Source organism: Carica papaya, chromosome 7, assembly GCF_054855325.1.
Source record: "Carica papaya isolate Zhongbai chromosome 7, ASM5485532v1, whole genome shotgun sequence".
In the NCBI taxonomy this organism is placed as follows: Eukaryota; Viridiplantae; Streptophyta; class Magnoliopsida; order Brassicales; family Caricaceae; genus Carica; species Carica papaya.
The window spans coordinates 1,358,422-1,375,581 of NC_142315.1; the positions used below are offsets into that span (position 1 = coordinate 1,358,422).

At 31.5% G+C, this 17,160-nt stretch overlaps 2 protein-coding genes across 6 annotated transcripts; one reads left to right on the forward strand and one right to left on the reverse strand.

The window, feature by feature from the left end:
* The first annotated feature begins 570 nt into the window (after positions 1–570).
* On the forward strand, positions 571–7,372 carry RABA5A (RAB GTPase homolog A5A). 2 transcript variants are annotated; one of them, XM_088206913.1, is made up of 8 exons: positions 571–1,037; positions 2,464–2,541; positions 2,817–2,966; positions 3,126–3,559; positions 3,696–5,267; positions 5,914–6,059; positions 6,408–6,516; positions 7,148–7,372. In XM_088206913.1, the coding sequence occupies exons 4-5, from the start codon at positions 3,220–3,222 to the stop codon at positions 4,022–4,024; spliced, it is 669 nt and encodes a 222-aa protein (XP_088063039.1). In that variant the 5' UTR covers positions 571–1,037; positions 2,464–2,541; positions 2,817–2,966; positions 3,126–3,219; the 3' UTR covers positions 4,025–5,267; positions 5,914–6,059; positions 6,408–6,516; positions 7,148–7,372. The 2 variants fall into 2 exon arrangements, with proteins under 2 accessions (XP_088063039.1, XP_021902327.1); XM_022046635.2 differs by lacking the exon at positions 5,914–6,059.
* A 1,901-nt stretch (positions 7,373–9,273) lies between these two features.
* LOC110817822 (heterogeneous nuclear ribonucleoprotein 1-like) lies at positions 9,274–13,480 on the reverse strand. 4 transcript variants are annotated; one of them, XM_088207812.1, is made up of 5 exons: positions 13,132–13,480; positions 12,850–12,988; positions 12,333–12,563; positions 10,306–11,500; positions 9,274–9,901 (listed from the first exon to the last, which is right to left on the reverse strand). In XM_088207812.1, the coding sequence occupies exons 3-5, from the start codon at positions 12,552–12,554 to the stop codon at positions 9,888–9,890; spliced, it is 1,431 nt and encodes a 476-aa protein (XP_088063938.1). In that variant the 5' UTR covers positions 12,555–12,563; positions 12,850–12,988; positions 13,132–13,480; the 3' UTR covers positions 9,274–9,887. The 4 variants fall into 4 exon arrangements, with proteins under 4 accessions (XP_088063938.1, XP_088063939.1, XP_088063940.1 ...); XM_088207813.1 differs by having other exon boundaries at positions 12,333–12,569; XM_088207814.1 differs by lacking the exon at positions 12,850–12,988.
* Positions 13,481–17,160: the final 3,680 nt, after the last annotated feature.

The following is a 17,160-nucleotide window of genomic DNA, read 5'->3' on the forward strand; positions in this document are numbered from 1 at the left end:
TAAAAACATTATTAAAATTTAGTAAGTTCGAGTTCGAACATACTTTTATACTTCTATAAGAACGAGTCGTAATGTATATTTTTATTTAAAAATTATTTATATAATTTTATAATTAGTGTATACGTGTTGTTTAATTAATTAATATATAATTTATTTAAAAAAAATAAGTTGATAAAATTTTTAAATAATTATTTAAAATTAAATATAGTGATGATTAAAGTGGTAAACTTGTAAGTGACATTATGGGCACCAGTACATACCCAAATTGTTATGTCTATTTCCATAGTAGACTTTGTGAAACTTTTATGTCCTCTTTTTCCCCCGTCACTTTATATTTTTATTAAATTAAATTGTACATTTTAATTTATTAATTAAAAAATAATAAAATTTGAATTAGTATATATATGTGTGTGTGAATTATTGTATTTAGTAAAGTTTTTAATTTATATATTTATTTATAATATATATAATAATATATGAAATAATTTTTTTTTTTTAATTTCTATTAAAAAATTAGAAATTTTCCGTATTGGTTAATATCCTCCTTCCTCTGTACTTTCTCTGTTTCTTGATGTTTACATATAGCATGGCCATTTTTATGCCTTATCAGGAAAAAATTTAAGTAAATTCAAGAAGAAGAAGAAGAAGAAGAAGAAGAAGAAGAGAGAAGATTTCAGATCCAAAAGCTTGAAGAAGAAGTATAGCCCGAGAATGTAGAAAGCCCAGCCCACTTACCAGCCTAAACGAAACGATTAAACTGAAACGACTTGCGGGTTTCCTTCTTCCATTTGTTTTTTTTTTTTTTCTTGGCTCGGTGGTGGTGCTGTTATGGCTTCCTTCTTCCCTCTCCTCAGAGTTCCAAAAGCCTAACCTTTATTTTAGTATTTAATGTCCTCCGAGGAACCTTTTGTAATCCCATGATTCTTCTTCTCCAAATTCTTACATTGGTTCAAATCATATTGTTTCATGTTTCAGATCCATTTTAACGTTGCCTGATTTTATTAAAGAATTCCAGAGGAAGAAGAGCAGGGGAAAAGGTATCCTAAACCCCAGAAATTTGTTTTTTATTTTGTCTTCAATGGTCTTTTTAGAATTTTTTTTTTTTGATGGGTTTTTCATTTTCGTTTTGCCTTTTGATGTTTTCATATTTCGTGGTTTAATGGTACATGTTGCACAAAAAAAAAAAAACTTCGGAGTTTTATACGATCTGGAGATTTATTTTCAAGCAAGGAGATCAATGGAAATAATATGTGTATGTTAATTCAAGAGTTAGCTTTACTGGGTTGTCTTTGATAAGCCATCAACTTTGTTTCGTTTTGAATAATTCACTGGCATTAACTTTAAACCAAGGTGTATGTTCTTGAAGTGCTGTGTTTTTTGTGGGAGTGGATTTTTTCTTAAAGGGTTTTCAGTGATTCTATAAACCTGTGTTTTTCTCAATGACTCTGTGTCCTGCTGATTAGAGGGGGTTAGTTGTTGTCACATGGAGATTGAACAGTTTTTGGAGCTGGGTGACCAGATCTTCAATGGTGTTTTAAGTGCATTCTTTAATTCAGAGAGAGTCAGAGAGTACTTTCTTGCATTTACACTTGCGTATTTTTGTACATTATTTATTTAGAGGAGCAACTTGAGTGAGTTGGTGCTTAATTGTTTACATCCCAGATTAAGTTCTTAATCTTGGTCTTGATTTTTAGTTGTATGGAATTTGATATGAAGTTTGCACTCGCCCATCTTTTACCTGAGGTTTTTAACCTAAAAAATAATGAAAGAGAAGGCAGATCGAATGTGGTCGGATAATTTTTAAGTTGCCAGTGGATGTTTATCTGAGAAATGAGAGTTACAGGAAGAGTTAATGAATCAGACAAACATAACATGTAAGAAAACAAGTGACAGTCACCTTGAATTCTTGTTTCTTGTTATGCCTTCAAATATCCAGTTCAGAATTGTACTTTCACCATCTTTTTGTTGAACACATGTTCTTTGATTTCTATGGATCTGCCATCGAGTTTAATGATACTTTTGTTTCTGTTATATTGTAAACTCCAGCTACATCGAGTCCTAGTCCTACATTTTTTTGCAACACCTGATTTTACTGATTGTCAAAACTCAGGGATCAACATTGAATTTCTTTGAAGATTGGATTGAATTAGTGATGTGTATAAATTCTCTCAGTTTTGCATTCTTCTGGGCTCCGATTTCATATTTGAGATGCCCTGTGTGGTTTTTATTTCTAAATATTAGATTTTTGTGTGAGGTCAAGGATGTTTAGGCAGGTTCTAAATGATTTGGTGGAATTCAACTGCTATATCTGATTGGGACTCAATTATGGACAATAATATTTTGTGGAATATAGGATTATTTTTTTCACATTGTTTGTGCTCTATGTTCTTCGACTTCTAGTAAGTTACAGGCATTTCCAGGTTAGTACCTTGTGGAAAATCTCACCGTATTACATTTTCTCAGGGTTGAACTTAGAAGTGCTGAGAGGGAGAGCTTGAAGTTGATTCTGCATCAGAGGTGCCCAGAAGTAGATTTGGAAAGGTACTTCTCAGGATCACTTCTTGCATTTAAGAGACAACAGTATTTTGAAGCTTTTAGGTAGCAATATCGAGCATGGTAGCAATATCGAGCATGCTTGCATAAACTTGAACATGTGTGGGCAATTCATTTTTTGTATACGAATTCTCTGTAATGTTTCTGTTATTGATTATATTTTACTTCATTAACTTTTTATTTGATATTTTGCTAGTAATACTGATGAAGAAGGGAAATCATTATAAAGTTTGCTTAGATCCAGAATATTTTTGCTCATACAGGGACCTGTGATTTGTGCAACTTGGACGGATAGATCAAGATCTGACCTATAGAAAGCACCTGATAGATTTGTATAAGTGGCAGGAAGCATAAAGTGGGCTTCAAGTTGCTATATTTATTTAAACCTGTCCGGCATCATATTTAGAAGACAGGTATTTTATAATATTCTTCTTTTCTCCATCTGGGTTTTTATATATATATATATATACCTTCCCTGCCTCTCAAGTTTCCTTTGTCAAATATAGGTCCTTGTTTTTTTTTTCTAAACCCATTTAGAAGACAATATGATACTTGATATTTCTTATTCTTAGGTAACGATTTAGCCTCCCAAGGAGCCCGTAATCCTGGAATTGAGTAGTTGTTGATATGCTTCCATAGTGCAACGATTCAGTGAAGGTATTGCAGATGGCTTTTTATTCCGAGGAGGAAAAAACTGAAGATTACCTTTTCAAGATTGTTTTGATCGGTGACTCAGCTGTTGGGAAATCGAATTTGCTTGCAAGATTTGCGAGAGATGAGTTCTACCCTAATTCAAAGTCAACTATAGGAGTAGAGTTCCAAACACAAAAAATGGACATTAATGGAAAAGAAATCAAAGCGCAGATCTGGGACACAGCAGGTCAGGAGCGATTCAGAGCTGTCACATCTGCATATTACCGAGGTGCAGTTGGTGCTCTTCTTGTGTATGACATCAGTAGGCGCCAGACTTTCGATAGTATTGGCAGATGGCTTAACGAGCTTCACAGTAAGAACCATGATAACTTTACCCCATTTTGCTTCCTCATACGTAGAATGCATTTACGGTTTTCTCTTTATATGTCAGTTAAGTTTCTGAAAATTTCGGTTTTTGTTGCATCTGGGTTTACTCTGCCACGGAACAGCACACTCAGACATGAACGTAGTTACCATATTAGTCGGGAACAAGTCTGATCTCAAGGATGCTAGGGAGGTACCGACTTCTGAAGGCAAGGCATTGGCAGAGGCACAAGGTCTATTTTTCATGGAAACATCAGCTCTTGATTCATCCAACGTGGCTGCAGCCTTCGAAACAGTTGTTAAGGAGATATACAATATATTAAGCCGGAAAGTTATGATAACACAAGAGATTAAGAAGCAAGATCCGAGCTCTCTGAGCAATGGGAAGACTGTTATGTTGCAGGGAGATGAGAATCAAGAAGAGACTAAAAAAGGTGGGTGTTGTACATCTTGAAACCAAACTAGAGTATAACTTATGCCAAGGTAAGATTCTTCCTTTTGCTAGTTCCAACCTAGCTAGAATTTGGCATTATATATATATATATATAAATTCACCCCCAGCCCATCATATTTCTTCTCCATTGGTTCAATTATTTGATATTGTTGGAATGTTGAACTAGTGAGATTGGGTTTGTTGTTCATGATTAAATGTTGTGGTTGAAGAAGATGAGAACTCTTTAAGTAGCAAATGTAAATGACTTTGAAGGGGAGTAGAAAAGTTATATTTACACTTTCTCAAATTTCATGTTTCTTTTTGGTACTTCGATTTTCTAGGTTTCAATAATGCCGTTCTCCCCTCCAATATTTTTCTCATGTTGTCAATGATTACAATTGATGATACTAAATTTGCGTATTTATCAAAAGCGTGTTATTCAAATAGTATTACAGTCTCGTGTTAAAATAAATAATATAAGTTCGAATTTGTTCACTATTTTTATCTTAATATATGTATAAGTTCGAAACGATAACCTATATGAATATTATGGATTTTTTATATGTTTAAGATTATTTACCTAAAAAAAAGTAAAAAAAAACGTGAACTTTAGTTATTAAGTAATTAATTAATTATTATTACGGAAATTTATAAAATAAAATAATTTTAATAAAAGATGGTATTTTATGTTTGGAAGGAAAATTTTTTTAAAATAATATATATTTTTATTCATGCATATTATTTTCCCATGATGATACTCATGATGAACATCAAAATAGATAAATATGCAACTAAAAATAAAATAAAGGACCAATGAGTATCATCCACGTGGAGTGAAATAGTTTCAGGGACGGAAATACCCCTACATGGCGACGTGTCAGAATCTAATTGGCTGTTCTCTCAGCAGATACGACAAAGAATTGAATCGCCCGATTCACTCAGAGAATATCTGGATTTCCATTTGTAGAGACGACTACTCGACGTGTATACCCCCACCAGTCAATTTCGAGGGGGTTGAAGAAGATTGTTTCGGAATTTTCTGAGAAAAAACTTTTCCAACTTTCTTGGTGATCAATCAGTTCATCGATCAGATTTAATCAATCAAATCGATCGACCAGACGATGGGGAGACTGTTTATAGAGAATCTAAGTGGGCCTAAGATCTTCAAGTGCAAGTGTTGCAAGGTGGACTCTGCTTCTCATGACGATATTGTCTCGAAGGATTTCCAGGGTCGATTTGGCCGCGCTTATCTCGTCCGTTATGTGTACTTCTCTCCCCCCCCTTTTTCTCACCTGATTATTGTTCATTTATAGTTTAAACCCTTTTACTCAGTTTAATTTTCAGTGCTTGTAATTTGAATAGTTTATTAGTTTCTTCCTTCTAGATTCAAAGTGAAAATTTTAGGTTAGCTTCATGCAATTTTTATATTATTATTTAATTTAATTAGGTCACTTCACTGGGTCCACCTCAATTATTGGATGGTAATATGTTTTGCTGATCATTCATCGTATTTTAATGAATGCTCATGATTTATAAATCATGAAGCTAAAGTTGGTTTTTGTTCTTTCTACGAGTTGGTGTATTGTTGAACATATATATATATATATGGGCATGAATGGAATCGACTCGATGGGAGTTTTTTGTGTGATAGGGCATGAATGGAATCGATTTGATGGGAATTTTTCTTTGTGATGATTTAGATTGCATATTGTTTTCATTTGTATGATTCATAGAATCTGGAATTTGATTAGAGGGTCTGCACGTGAATTTTTCTTTTTCTTTTTTAAAATTTTGTGGTTTTTGAGTTCTTGAAATGATTAATGAAAGGGAAACTACAGAGTGTTTATAGATTGCCAAATCTGTTAGTTAATGGGTTGCTGTTGTTATTATTTTTGGTGCTTACTGGGCAGCTGACAGGAATTGACCAGTTGGTGCATGAATGTAACCATGTGAGAGACTTGAATATTGAAGAGACAGATTATCTGGCTGCTCACATGATGACAACTCTCTGGAAAATTTTATAGTGCAAGAAGAGTACACGTTTTAGGTTTACATGGTTGTATATCTAATTCTTTGACATCAATTGTTTAATCAGTGTCTAATCACTAAATGCTAGTCAGTTTTGTTTTATATTCTAAAAAAGGGCCTCAAATTTAGTATTTGGGTTTTGGAATTTGAAAGATGTTTAATCAAGTTGAAAGACAGTAAACTAAGTATCAGGCGTTTAACAAAACTGCAAGAATGCCACATGCACGACTTTGTTGTTACTAAAATGTAGAACATGTTCTGATTTTGTTGAAATTCACCTTGGTGATATTTAGGGTTCATGTTTAGGAAAGAAAGTAATGTATGTTATCTGGGTTTTCTTAATTTGAATGATTCAGTGAAGGTTTATCCATTTCAGGGTTAACATAACTCTTGGACCTAGAGAAGATCGACGACTTATAAGCGGACTGCATACAATAAATGATGTTTATTGTAGCTCTTGCCAGCAGCTGTTAGGCTGGAGATATGTAAGTTTTGGAAACAACTCTAATTTCCAATTTCTTACATGATTCATTTTGTGTCCATATAAAGGCAAAACTTGTAGGCATTATTCGCTTTATAGATGCCAAACACTGACTTGCTTGATAAAGAACCTATTAGAACAAGCATAGTAGTTTTTCGTAGGCATTTGCAGTTCATTTAGGCAACAAATCTTGTCCGCTACAACATACCATTTATTTTCTTTACGGAGTGACTGACCTGCAACAGCATGAAGAATTAAGATATTTTGTTCTGCAAACTTTTGTGTCTGTTTCATGTCGATTCTATTTAACTAACGGTATTCATATCTTCAATTATACAATGATGCATAATACATTTGGATTATTATTTGTAAGAAAAGAATTATAAAACATCTAACTTGCATTTGACATAGAATCAACTTTGAATTTAAATCTCTTTTTACTCAAATCTTTATTTCATTTGTACTATATTCTTATTTTTATCTGATAGATTAATTGGAATGAGACTTTTAATGTTTAACCATCAATGATTTGATAGATTTGGATGTTGAAACGAATGTTAACTTGTGTCAATGACATCAATTTGTTTATGCTTATTTTCTTTATGCTAATTGCAAATCAATGCTGATGATCATAGGAGAAAGCCTTTGAGGAGAGTCAGAAATATAAAGAGGGATTGTTCATCCTGGAGAAGGAACGGATGCTGGAGGGTTGGTGATGTCAGCCTTTGAGGACAGTCCCGGAAGACAGAGAATCAAAGTTATATTGCAACTTACAGACATTCAACCAGTGATACATGTAAACAACATTGAAACTATCATTTTTTTCAGCTATAAAACTCTCAGTTGAAGGTTTTTGTGCAGTGTCAATTGTCAAATCACCAGTGGGTGATTCGCATGACTAATTTTTGAGCGCCTTGCCGTCGCAAAGTCAAGTAGTGCTTTCTATATTGTTATTTGATAGAATTACTCGAAACATTTCAACTATACCAAGGGAAAACAGGCTCCTTATTGATTGATTTGTAAAATATTTTACTCATTTTCCGATATGGATGCAGAGTGCAAGAATAAAAGCCCGGAGGCTGCAACAACTTCAAAAATAGCCAGTTTTTATCAGAGAGAGACTGGAATTTTTGTTTCAAAACTTTCCATATAGGTTTCCTATAGAAAGGCACCAAGGTCCAGAAACAGGATCAGATTTTGAAGCAAACAAGGATAGAGTTGGATATCACTTTAAGGAATATCTGAGTGAAGAAAGAGTGAGAGTGGAAATGGTCCCTTTCCAAAGGGAATAGGCCAGTGAGCAATAACAGGAAATGGCCATGAATGGGACCTCTAACCCCTTCACAGCTTATCTTTTCATGGGTAAGTTTGGATAAGAGACCAATGTAAAAGGACTTGACATGTAAGTCAGGAATATGAATGGTTGGGGCCTAAGTTAATGTAATTATATGATCCCAGTCTAGTGGCTGAGCTCCAACCAAGTTTTTAAAGTGGGGTATTTTTGTGGCTTGGGTTCCTCCATTTGAAATCCCTAGTTTTGGTTCTTGGCTTCATGGGTTCTGCTCTTTCTTGTTGTTTATTGCCTGCAATATCTTCCCTTATCCTTTTCTCAGAAAGAAAATCTCATCTTGCAAAACCCTAAGATTGTATTCATCGGAATCTCAATCATATTATCGGATGTTTCTTAAAGTTTATTTTGTTAGAATTAACGAATTCTTCTTTTATAAATCGTAATAGTTTGAACTGAATATTTTTCGACAAGACAAACAGATTGTTAATACACTTAAATAAAAATTTGAATAAAAATAATATTTTAATTTTAAATTAATTTTACATCTTATTTAAATTATGTATTTTTTTAAAAAAAAAAATTAGACATGTAAGAATACAATATCAGAATTGTATAAATTAATTTAATTTATTATTAGCTTATATATATCAAATAATTAAATATATTTTTTTAATAATTTTTATACTGTTTTATATACTTTTATCTAAATATAATAAAAATTAAAGTAGATTTTTTATTGGCTTGCAATTTCTGAAGAAAAAAAATATTATTTTTTCTAATTAAATTTGATCCTTCATATCTCATAGCTTGCTGGAACTACACATATGTATATATACATATATATATATAGGATTTAAATTTAGTATTTATTTAAAATATCCACTTTAAGTGAGTTTTATGTCATACAATTAAAATGAGGAGGAAAGAAAAAACATATGAGGATGAGGATGAGGTTGCTTATATTCTCACATCATCCAATTTCAAAAGGCATGTTCATGGAGACAACTATGACTATACAAAACATTCATATATTATATACATATATATATATATATCATATATTTCAATAAAGTATAATTTATTAATAAATGAAGACACTCATTAGAGATTTTCCAAGTCAAAGTATATTTAAATTAATTTTTATTTATTAAAGTTAAATGAATTTAATCTTTTTTCAAAATACATAAATATATTTTATTAATTAAATGATATATCAATATATAATATAATATAAAATTATACTAAAAATATGTAAAAATATATAATCTGATTCGAGATTCTAACTTTTTAATATTAACACACACAAAATATTTAATCGAAAATTTAAACTCGTATTCTCATAAAAATAAGTTAAAAGTATCAACCATATAGTTAAATATACGACTTAGATAATAAATAAATATTTTACGGAGATGTAAATATTATAATTCCTCGAGAGAGAGAGAGAAAAGAAGAAGAAGAAGAAGATGGTGATGTAAATATTATCTTATTGTTTGGGACCTCTCAGATTGAGCAATCCCTGAAGAGTCAAACCAGTAAACCAACCAACAAAGTATCTGATTACAATCTGCCAAATACAAACCCTCTCACCATCAGAAGGGCAATGAAATAACAAAGAGTACCTGACAAACCCAGCAAACTTGCTGGATATTACACCAGAAAAATAAGACAAGAAAGAACCCAAATGATTAAAAATAGAAAATTTTTAGAAAACAATAAAAAATTCGTCCTTTTTTTCACGTTTCGCTGTGTCAATAACTCCGCATATTCCCAGCAATCTGATTTTACATCTTAAATCAAAATCCAAAGAAAGAAAAGAAATGAAAATCTACAGTAAAAAAACCTCAATGCTCAAACCTTACACAGAATCCCTTTGTAACCTTGCTTTTTCTGTCTCTCCCTCTCTCTCTCTCTAATTCTACGATTCGTTCATCAACACAAGCAACCAATTAGCTCTAATCATGTTTCAATATTAACTGAAGTATCTCAACGGGGAAAATGTACGATTTTTCGGTCATTCACCTGCTTCACCAGATATTACTTCACCTACAAGTAAGCTTTTTGACATCCATATCTTAATCACCCTAGGCAGCAATTCCTGCAACAAATGACAGCCATAATGATGTAAATATTATGAGGAAGCAACCAGCACAAGCTATCTGCTCTAGGGCTAAGAAAGCTAACACTTTGGCAAGTAACAAGTGTTCCTCGATAACTACGACATGATACTTTACTTGCAAGGAGCAAAATTCCATTTCAGACCTTGATTTTTAGGCGAGTAACAAGTGTTCCTCGATAATTAAGACATGATACTTTACGTGCAAGGAGCAAAAATCCATTTCAGAACTTGATTTTTATTAGGTTATAACCCGTTTTTAGTTTAGCAAAAAGCCATTTCCATACACTCTTTTTACCTATGCAACTGAATTTAGAGTGTATATAAATACACCTGAACTGAACATTTAAACAAAACTGAAAATCAAATAGAAGATGACTTCTAACCTCTATTTGTTTGTCTATTGGCAACACCATAACCACCCAGATAAGCAGCAGAGCTTTTAACCATCACATCTGAAGTTCCATTTCCAATTCCAAGACCAAATGAGCGAGAACCTTCTAAATCAGAAGGGGATCGCCAAGTGGAATCACCATAAAATGAATTATTCTCGTAACTATCAGAAAAGGATCCATCAAAATTACCATTAGACATAGCATGTGATGATGCTGGTGCGACAGCAGATGCACCATTTCTTCCATAACCAACTGCTGATCCAACACTCAAATCCTCACCACTATAATTGAGTTTGCCACTGCCATAGGTAAAACCAGTAGCTCCAGCCTGACCTGAGCTAGGAGAGGAACCCCAAAGGGCTTCAATGCTGCCCAAAGAACCCATTCCTGAACTCCCATTTCCAGCATTCATAAAGGCACTGGAGTTTGAGGAATTTGAGACATAATTAAGACCTCCGCCACCCCACAAATTTCGTCCTGTTGAGCTTAAGATGGAGTTGTTTCCTCCAGTGCTTCCTCCATACCCAGCAGGGCTACCATACCTGTTTGAATTCCCACCATATGATGGGCTCATTCCCCGTCCATAACTGAGGTTAGAAACAGAATTCGCACTTCCTCCATAGTTTGGATTAAAATTTTGTTCAAAATTCAGTCCATTTCCGTAACCAGCACCAAAAGGAGAGAATCCACCTCGGCCAACTGTAACTGGACTATATCTACCATCCATTCTAACTCCATACCCTCCAACTGAACTTGGATTGTATCCCTGAGTGTATCCATTAAGGAAACTACTGATTCTACTCAGACCATGGTTATATCCACCTAACTGATTCCGACTTGATCCTGGAGACAATTCCTTTGGGACTGCACGCTTGACCTCAACCATTTTACCATTCAGTTCATGAAATGTTTTCTGCAACACTCTCTCCACTACTTCCTCCGAATCATAGGTTATGAATCCAAAACCTCTTGGCCTTTGTGTGTTGTGGTCATACATCACCACAACATCTGTAATTACCCCAAACTGATCAAAGTACTTCTTGAAGTCACTCTCCGTAACTGATGATGCTAGACCCCCAACAAATATTTTCTTTGTGCGGGCAGGACCAGGCGACCCATGGATGCTGCTATTGCTTTTGTTCAAAATATTCTGGTCATCCCTAGGAACAGCTTTCTTTGCCTCAACCTGAGATCAGAAAGCCAGATGGTGTAAATCTAGTAACATAATTTGATGTCTACAATTTAAAAAAGGCTTGATATTTTGAACATCTACCCAAGTAAAAATAAGCACAAAAAGAAAGCTTCTATATCTTGCAGTTGCAGCACAAATATTAGCAATTCTGGAAACTTAACACCTAAAATATTCTTTGCTTCTCCCAACAACAATCCCAATTAGCATAACTCAAGAAGATTGGTGTTAGGAACAGGATTAAGTTCAAGAGGGAAATCAAGAAGACAGCTAATATTCTTTCTTTGTTCTTCTATTGCAGCTTTGAATATCAGCATAAAGGACAGTATTTTATATTGAGAGCCTTCCAAAAAGTGACAAAGTGGTGCCATCAATAACAGGCAGCAGATAAGTGTTGTTGAAAATTTAAAACCGGTCTTTTTCTTTCAACTCAACTATTTGGCACCATCAATCATGCAAATTTTGTGCTTGCATTTAATTCTCTAATTGACCACATGTTTGCCAAAGAAAGAACTTTGATCAAGAAAACAGTTAGGAATTGCTGTCATGCCATATTTCCCATCAAACCTTTGACCTCGGAAGTAAATGAACATGAGGGAAAAGTATAGACATGACAGCATTTTCATTTCAACATCAACAATTCCATCACCATCTTAAACAATAAGGTAAATTACGATGCAGACAATTATCACCAACCCGTCAATGAAAAGCTCACCTAAAAGAATCTGAATTGTATGTATTACTAACAGTTTATTGATTAAAACTAAAAAATCAGAGTAATTACAATGTTCAAAATTGTTATAAGGATTGATGAAAACCAGAAACTTACAGTTCTACCATCTATCATGTGTTTTTCCATGACAACTCTCTCTGCAACAAGAGGGTCTGCAAAAACAATAAAACCAAACCCACGGGCACGACCTGTTGCTCGATCCTTCATAATTACAGCTTCCAAAACCTCTCCAAATGCCTGGAAATACTCTCTAAGACGATCTTCATTTGTATCCCAAGAAATCCCACCAATGAATAGCTTGCCAAGCTCCATTTCCATTTCTATTTCCTACAACTCCATCCAATCAAAAACAAAAATAGCTTTAACACAAGAATGTCCATCCCATAAGGAAATCCTAGTCATGGTTTAATCAAAATCAGACACAAGTCAATAAGAAAGTAGAGCACAGTCGGATCTAAGATATGACAGTTTCTGATACAAACAACAAAAGAAATAGAATTCAAAATTAACTTTTTTGAACAGTTGAGCAACCAAGAATTGGATATCATGTCTACCCAAAGCATCCAATAAAAAAGGGTTGAAATGCGGATTGAGCAAACAAATAGAATTGTACCTTGTCTAAAAAAGATACAATAGAACAATCGAGTGAAGCCTGGGCGTTTATATCTATATATCTATATATAAAACAACAACTGGGTATTCTTGGATTCTAATCACCGATCAAATACCGATCGACCCACAATCCAGGATTCCTAGAAACCAAAATAAAAACAATCAAAGTTGATGAGAAAGATCGTCGAAGAAAAAACCCAGAAATCTATAAAACAGAAAATGAAAAGGGAAAGCAACCAAAAAAAAAAAGAAAAAGAAAAGCATATAGAGCAAAAATCAATACCAAATGAGGGGAACCCAGATGGGAGACTGAGAGGGAATCTAAGATCTGAGAGGAAGCATAATAAGAAGAGAGGGCGAGAGGCCCTCCTTTTCCTCTCTTTCTTTGTTCTCTTTCAAATACTAATGGTTTTGAATTAAAGCAAAACTATATATATAATGAATGGATTTTGTCTATCAAAAAACAGAGAGGATATTTATGTGTGTATGAGAGAAAATGGATTTGGATCAAAAAATGGAATATAAATATTTTTATTTGTTTTTATATATATAGTTAGAGAGAGAAAGAAAGAAAGAAAGAAAGAAAGAAAGAAGGAAAGAAAGGCAGAGGCTTGGCTATCCTCTCGTGTAAGAAAGTTACAAAGGAGACGATGGGAAGATGGTGACTTTCCAAAGTTTGAGTTTTTAATTTAAAAATATCATTTTTATTTTAAAATTAAAGATCTTTTTTTTTTTAATTAAAAAACCCTATAATAGTAATTTTTTTGGGTTAAGTAAATTAATTTTTTATTATTTCTATTTTCCTCCTCCTAATTTTCAGAAAATTTACTTCTTGCCATTGACCTTAAAATATTTTCAAAGACTTTTTCCCTAAAGTTGATAATACACCCTAGTTTTGATATAATTATAGACATCATATAATTTACATACAACAAAAATATGATAATTCACAATATACTATAGTTTCTCTTATATAAAATCAACCAAAATTCTTCATTCGAAAACGATTCACAAATTTTATTTTAAATAATGTTGAACAATCAAAAAAAAAATTTATAAATACGAAAAGTAACTTATTAATATTGTTTTTAAAACGACATTAGTTCGAATTATATCGATACTCATAATCTATTTTTTAATAGGGAGATATTCATTTAATAAAAGATTCAAAGTTTTTTTTTTCTTTAAAGAGTTGTAAATAACCAATAAAAGAATAAAAAAAGAAAAGGGTATTGCTAAATTTGGAAATAATCAAAGTTATGGAGAAATTTAATGAGTTGGGAACCTAATATTTTATTTCAATAATAATTGTATGGGTGTATATATATATATATATATGTATGTATGTTTACACCACATTTTGGGTTTCAACATTGGAATTGACTTAGTTATTATGCAAAGACTAAAAGAAGTCATTGTAAACTCTACCTTTTTTTTTTTTTTTTGGCAAAATACCAATGGGAATTGAGTTATTTTCCAATTTAAATTATGTATTTTTTTATTATTTAATATTTGAATTTGAATTCATAATTTTTATTTTTATAAAGGGAATAGCAAACCATGAGATGATGACTTCTCATATATTTTATGATTAATATAAAATACCTTAGTTACATTGTAATTATTATTTTCTAAAACATTTATTATCACAACCTTAATAAAATACAAGTGATGCAAACAATATTCTAAATAATATATTGATTAAATAAAATTATTAATTAATTTTTAATTGTTAAATTTAGAACTTTTAGTTGAAATATTATTTATTTAACAAAAGAAAATAAAATATAAATCCAAATAGATTCCAATTATATATATGTATATATATATATAACACTATAACTTTATCTTTAATTAAAAAAGGGGGAAGAGGGGCAAATTAGCTTGAGATACTATAGGTGTATATGTGTATATGTGTATTCATATATGTGTGTTTGTGTATTTGTATGGATTATTGGTGATGTTATTAAGTTAATAATAATAAAATACTTGGTTGATTAGAGGCAAAGGCATGAATTAAATCATTCATCATTGCATATATTAATTAATTAAACATCAATTTTGGGTTAGTGATGTGGTGTGGTGCACATAAAAGAATGCTTAAAATTTCTAAAGTTGAAACCCACAAAAAAAAAAAAATTGTTTATTTACTTAATTAATTAATGGGATTAGCAAAGTTTTTTTTAATTAATCACCAATTAATTAAGATAAGATAATTATGTTACCAAAAATAGCTTTTGACATACAACTTTATATATATATATATATAATAAAAAAATGTAGGAAATGTGTGAAAGACAGAAGGGATTACTTGTGCACCCACTCATTCACAAAATAGAATTTTTAATAACAAAAAAAAATTAAATAAAAAGAAAAAGAAAAAAAAAAAAACAGATAGAAATGTGCACTACCCACATGCCATGATGTTATAATCTTACCATTAAATTACTAAATTAACCTCCTAATTTGGTCACTTATTACCAATATTTTGTTAAGCATATTGTGTTTGTGTATGTACACATATTATCATATACATTTAGTGAATTATATATGTTGTGGGCAAAGACAATTACCCATACATACATATATATATATATATGTGTGTGTGTGTGTGTGTGTGTGTGTGTATATCTCAAATGATTGAAGTATATTAATGTCACACAAAAATGATTTATATCAATAGGTCACATGAAAATGGGTGACTCATTTGATATGTTTGATCAATTAAATTTAAAATTAAACCCTAGTATGTTAATGGTCTAGAGATCATACATATATATATATAATGCTATGAAAAATAATATCATGTATTTATTAAATTTTAATAAAGTAATTTTGAAATGAAAATTAAAAAATTCAAATATATATTAGTTTTATACCTAAAATATCTAATGCTAACCCAAACAAGATATTTTTATTGTTAAAATTAACATGGGTTTTAAAATTTAAAATTCAAAATTTTGAATTTAAAAAATAAATTTATGATCTTTGAAAAATATAAAAAGATATTTTGAGTGTTAAATATAACTTCTAAAAGAAAAAAACATTATATTTACTCAAAAGTTAAGGAGACCAAACCAAGTGTCTTAACTTAAAAGTACATGTCTAACTACTCTCATATAATATTATCTTCTAAATGGATTATATAAATACATATATATATATATATAATGTCACTCTCATTTTTTTTTTCTCAAAATCATTAACTAAGCCCTTAATTTGAAAGCTATAATACACCATGAACTTTTAGCTCTTCAAAGAAAAAAGCATAAAAGTATATTATATTATGTAAAAATGTGCAACCTTAAAAAAAATAAATTTATAATTTAAATATGAAAGTGAATAATATGCTAGAATTTACATTTTTTACACAGTAAATTAAGATTGTCAATAGAATTACGTGAATGTCCATACAGTAACTCGTAAAAAAAGAAACAAATAAATAATTTAAAACAAATAGATAAATATCATACGGTGTTAATCCACTAGCTTTTGAAAGAGTTTGTGAGATAAACTACTCATAGCTTTCTTATTGATCGGAGTCTGGATCCTGATTCTATGGATCTGAAATAGTTAATTAAATGATGAGTTATATTAACCCAATAAGAATATCACACTACTCACTGATACAGAAAATGAATATTGGTAAAAATCAGAAAAATAACTAATGGAGCCCTTGCTTTAATTAAATATATTTAACTTAAAAATGTTTGTTTGATACTTACCGTTACGAGCTTATCAAAAAATAACTTATAAAAACTCATATTTATACCACTTTTTATTTTCACGTACAAGAGAACAAGAAACGACAGTTTTTCTCTCTTACTTACTTACTGGTATCCCTGAGAGTTCATAGGGATGTCTCCCTATTCGTGAATCCAATATCTAATTTTTAACAATTAAGCCCATACTCAGTCCAATAATGGGCGCCAAACATTTAATAACCTTGATACTCCGTCTGGTATGAGGGTGAACCATATCTCTCGAATATTTTTGGTAAGTGACTTCTCAGTCCCGTTTGACTGAGGTAATATTCACAATAAGGCTCCTTATGTATTAGGTCCTGGGTACCCAGTAAGTCTTTCACATAAAGATTCCAATTAACAAAATAACCAACAAATGCATATTAATATCTCATATTATCTTTACAAATCAATTAAACGACTTTTATGCAAACGATATAGTTTATCATAATAAGGGATCGAGTAACCAGATAACCGAATAAACTAGATAAATCGACAAAATCATAGAAATTATAAATTAAGAACATGTATAATATGATGACAAGCAAGTAGGACAATACAAGAAAGTA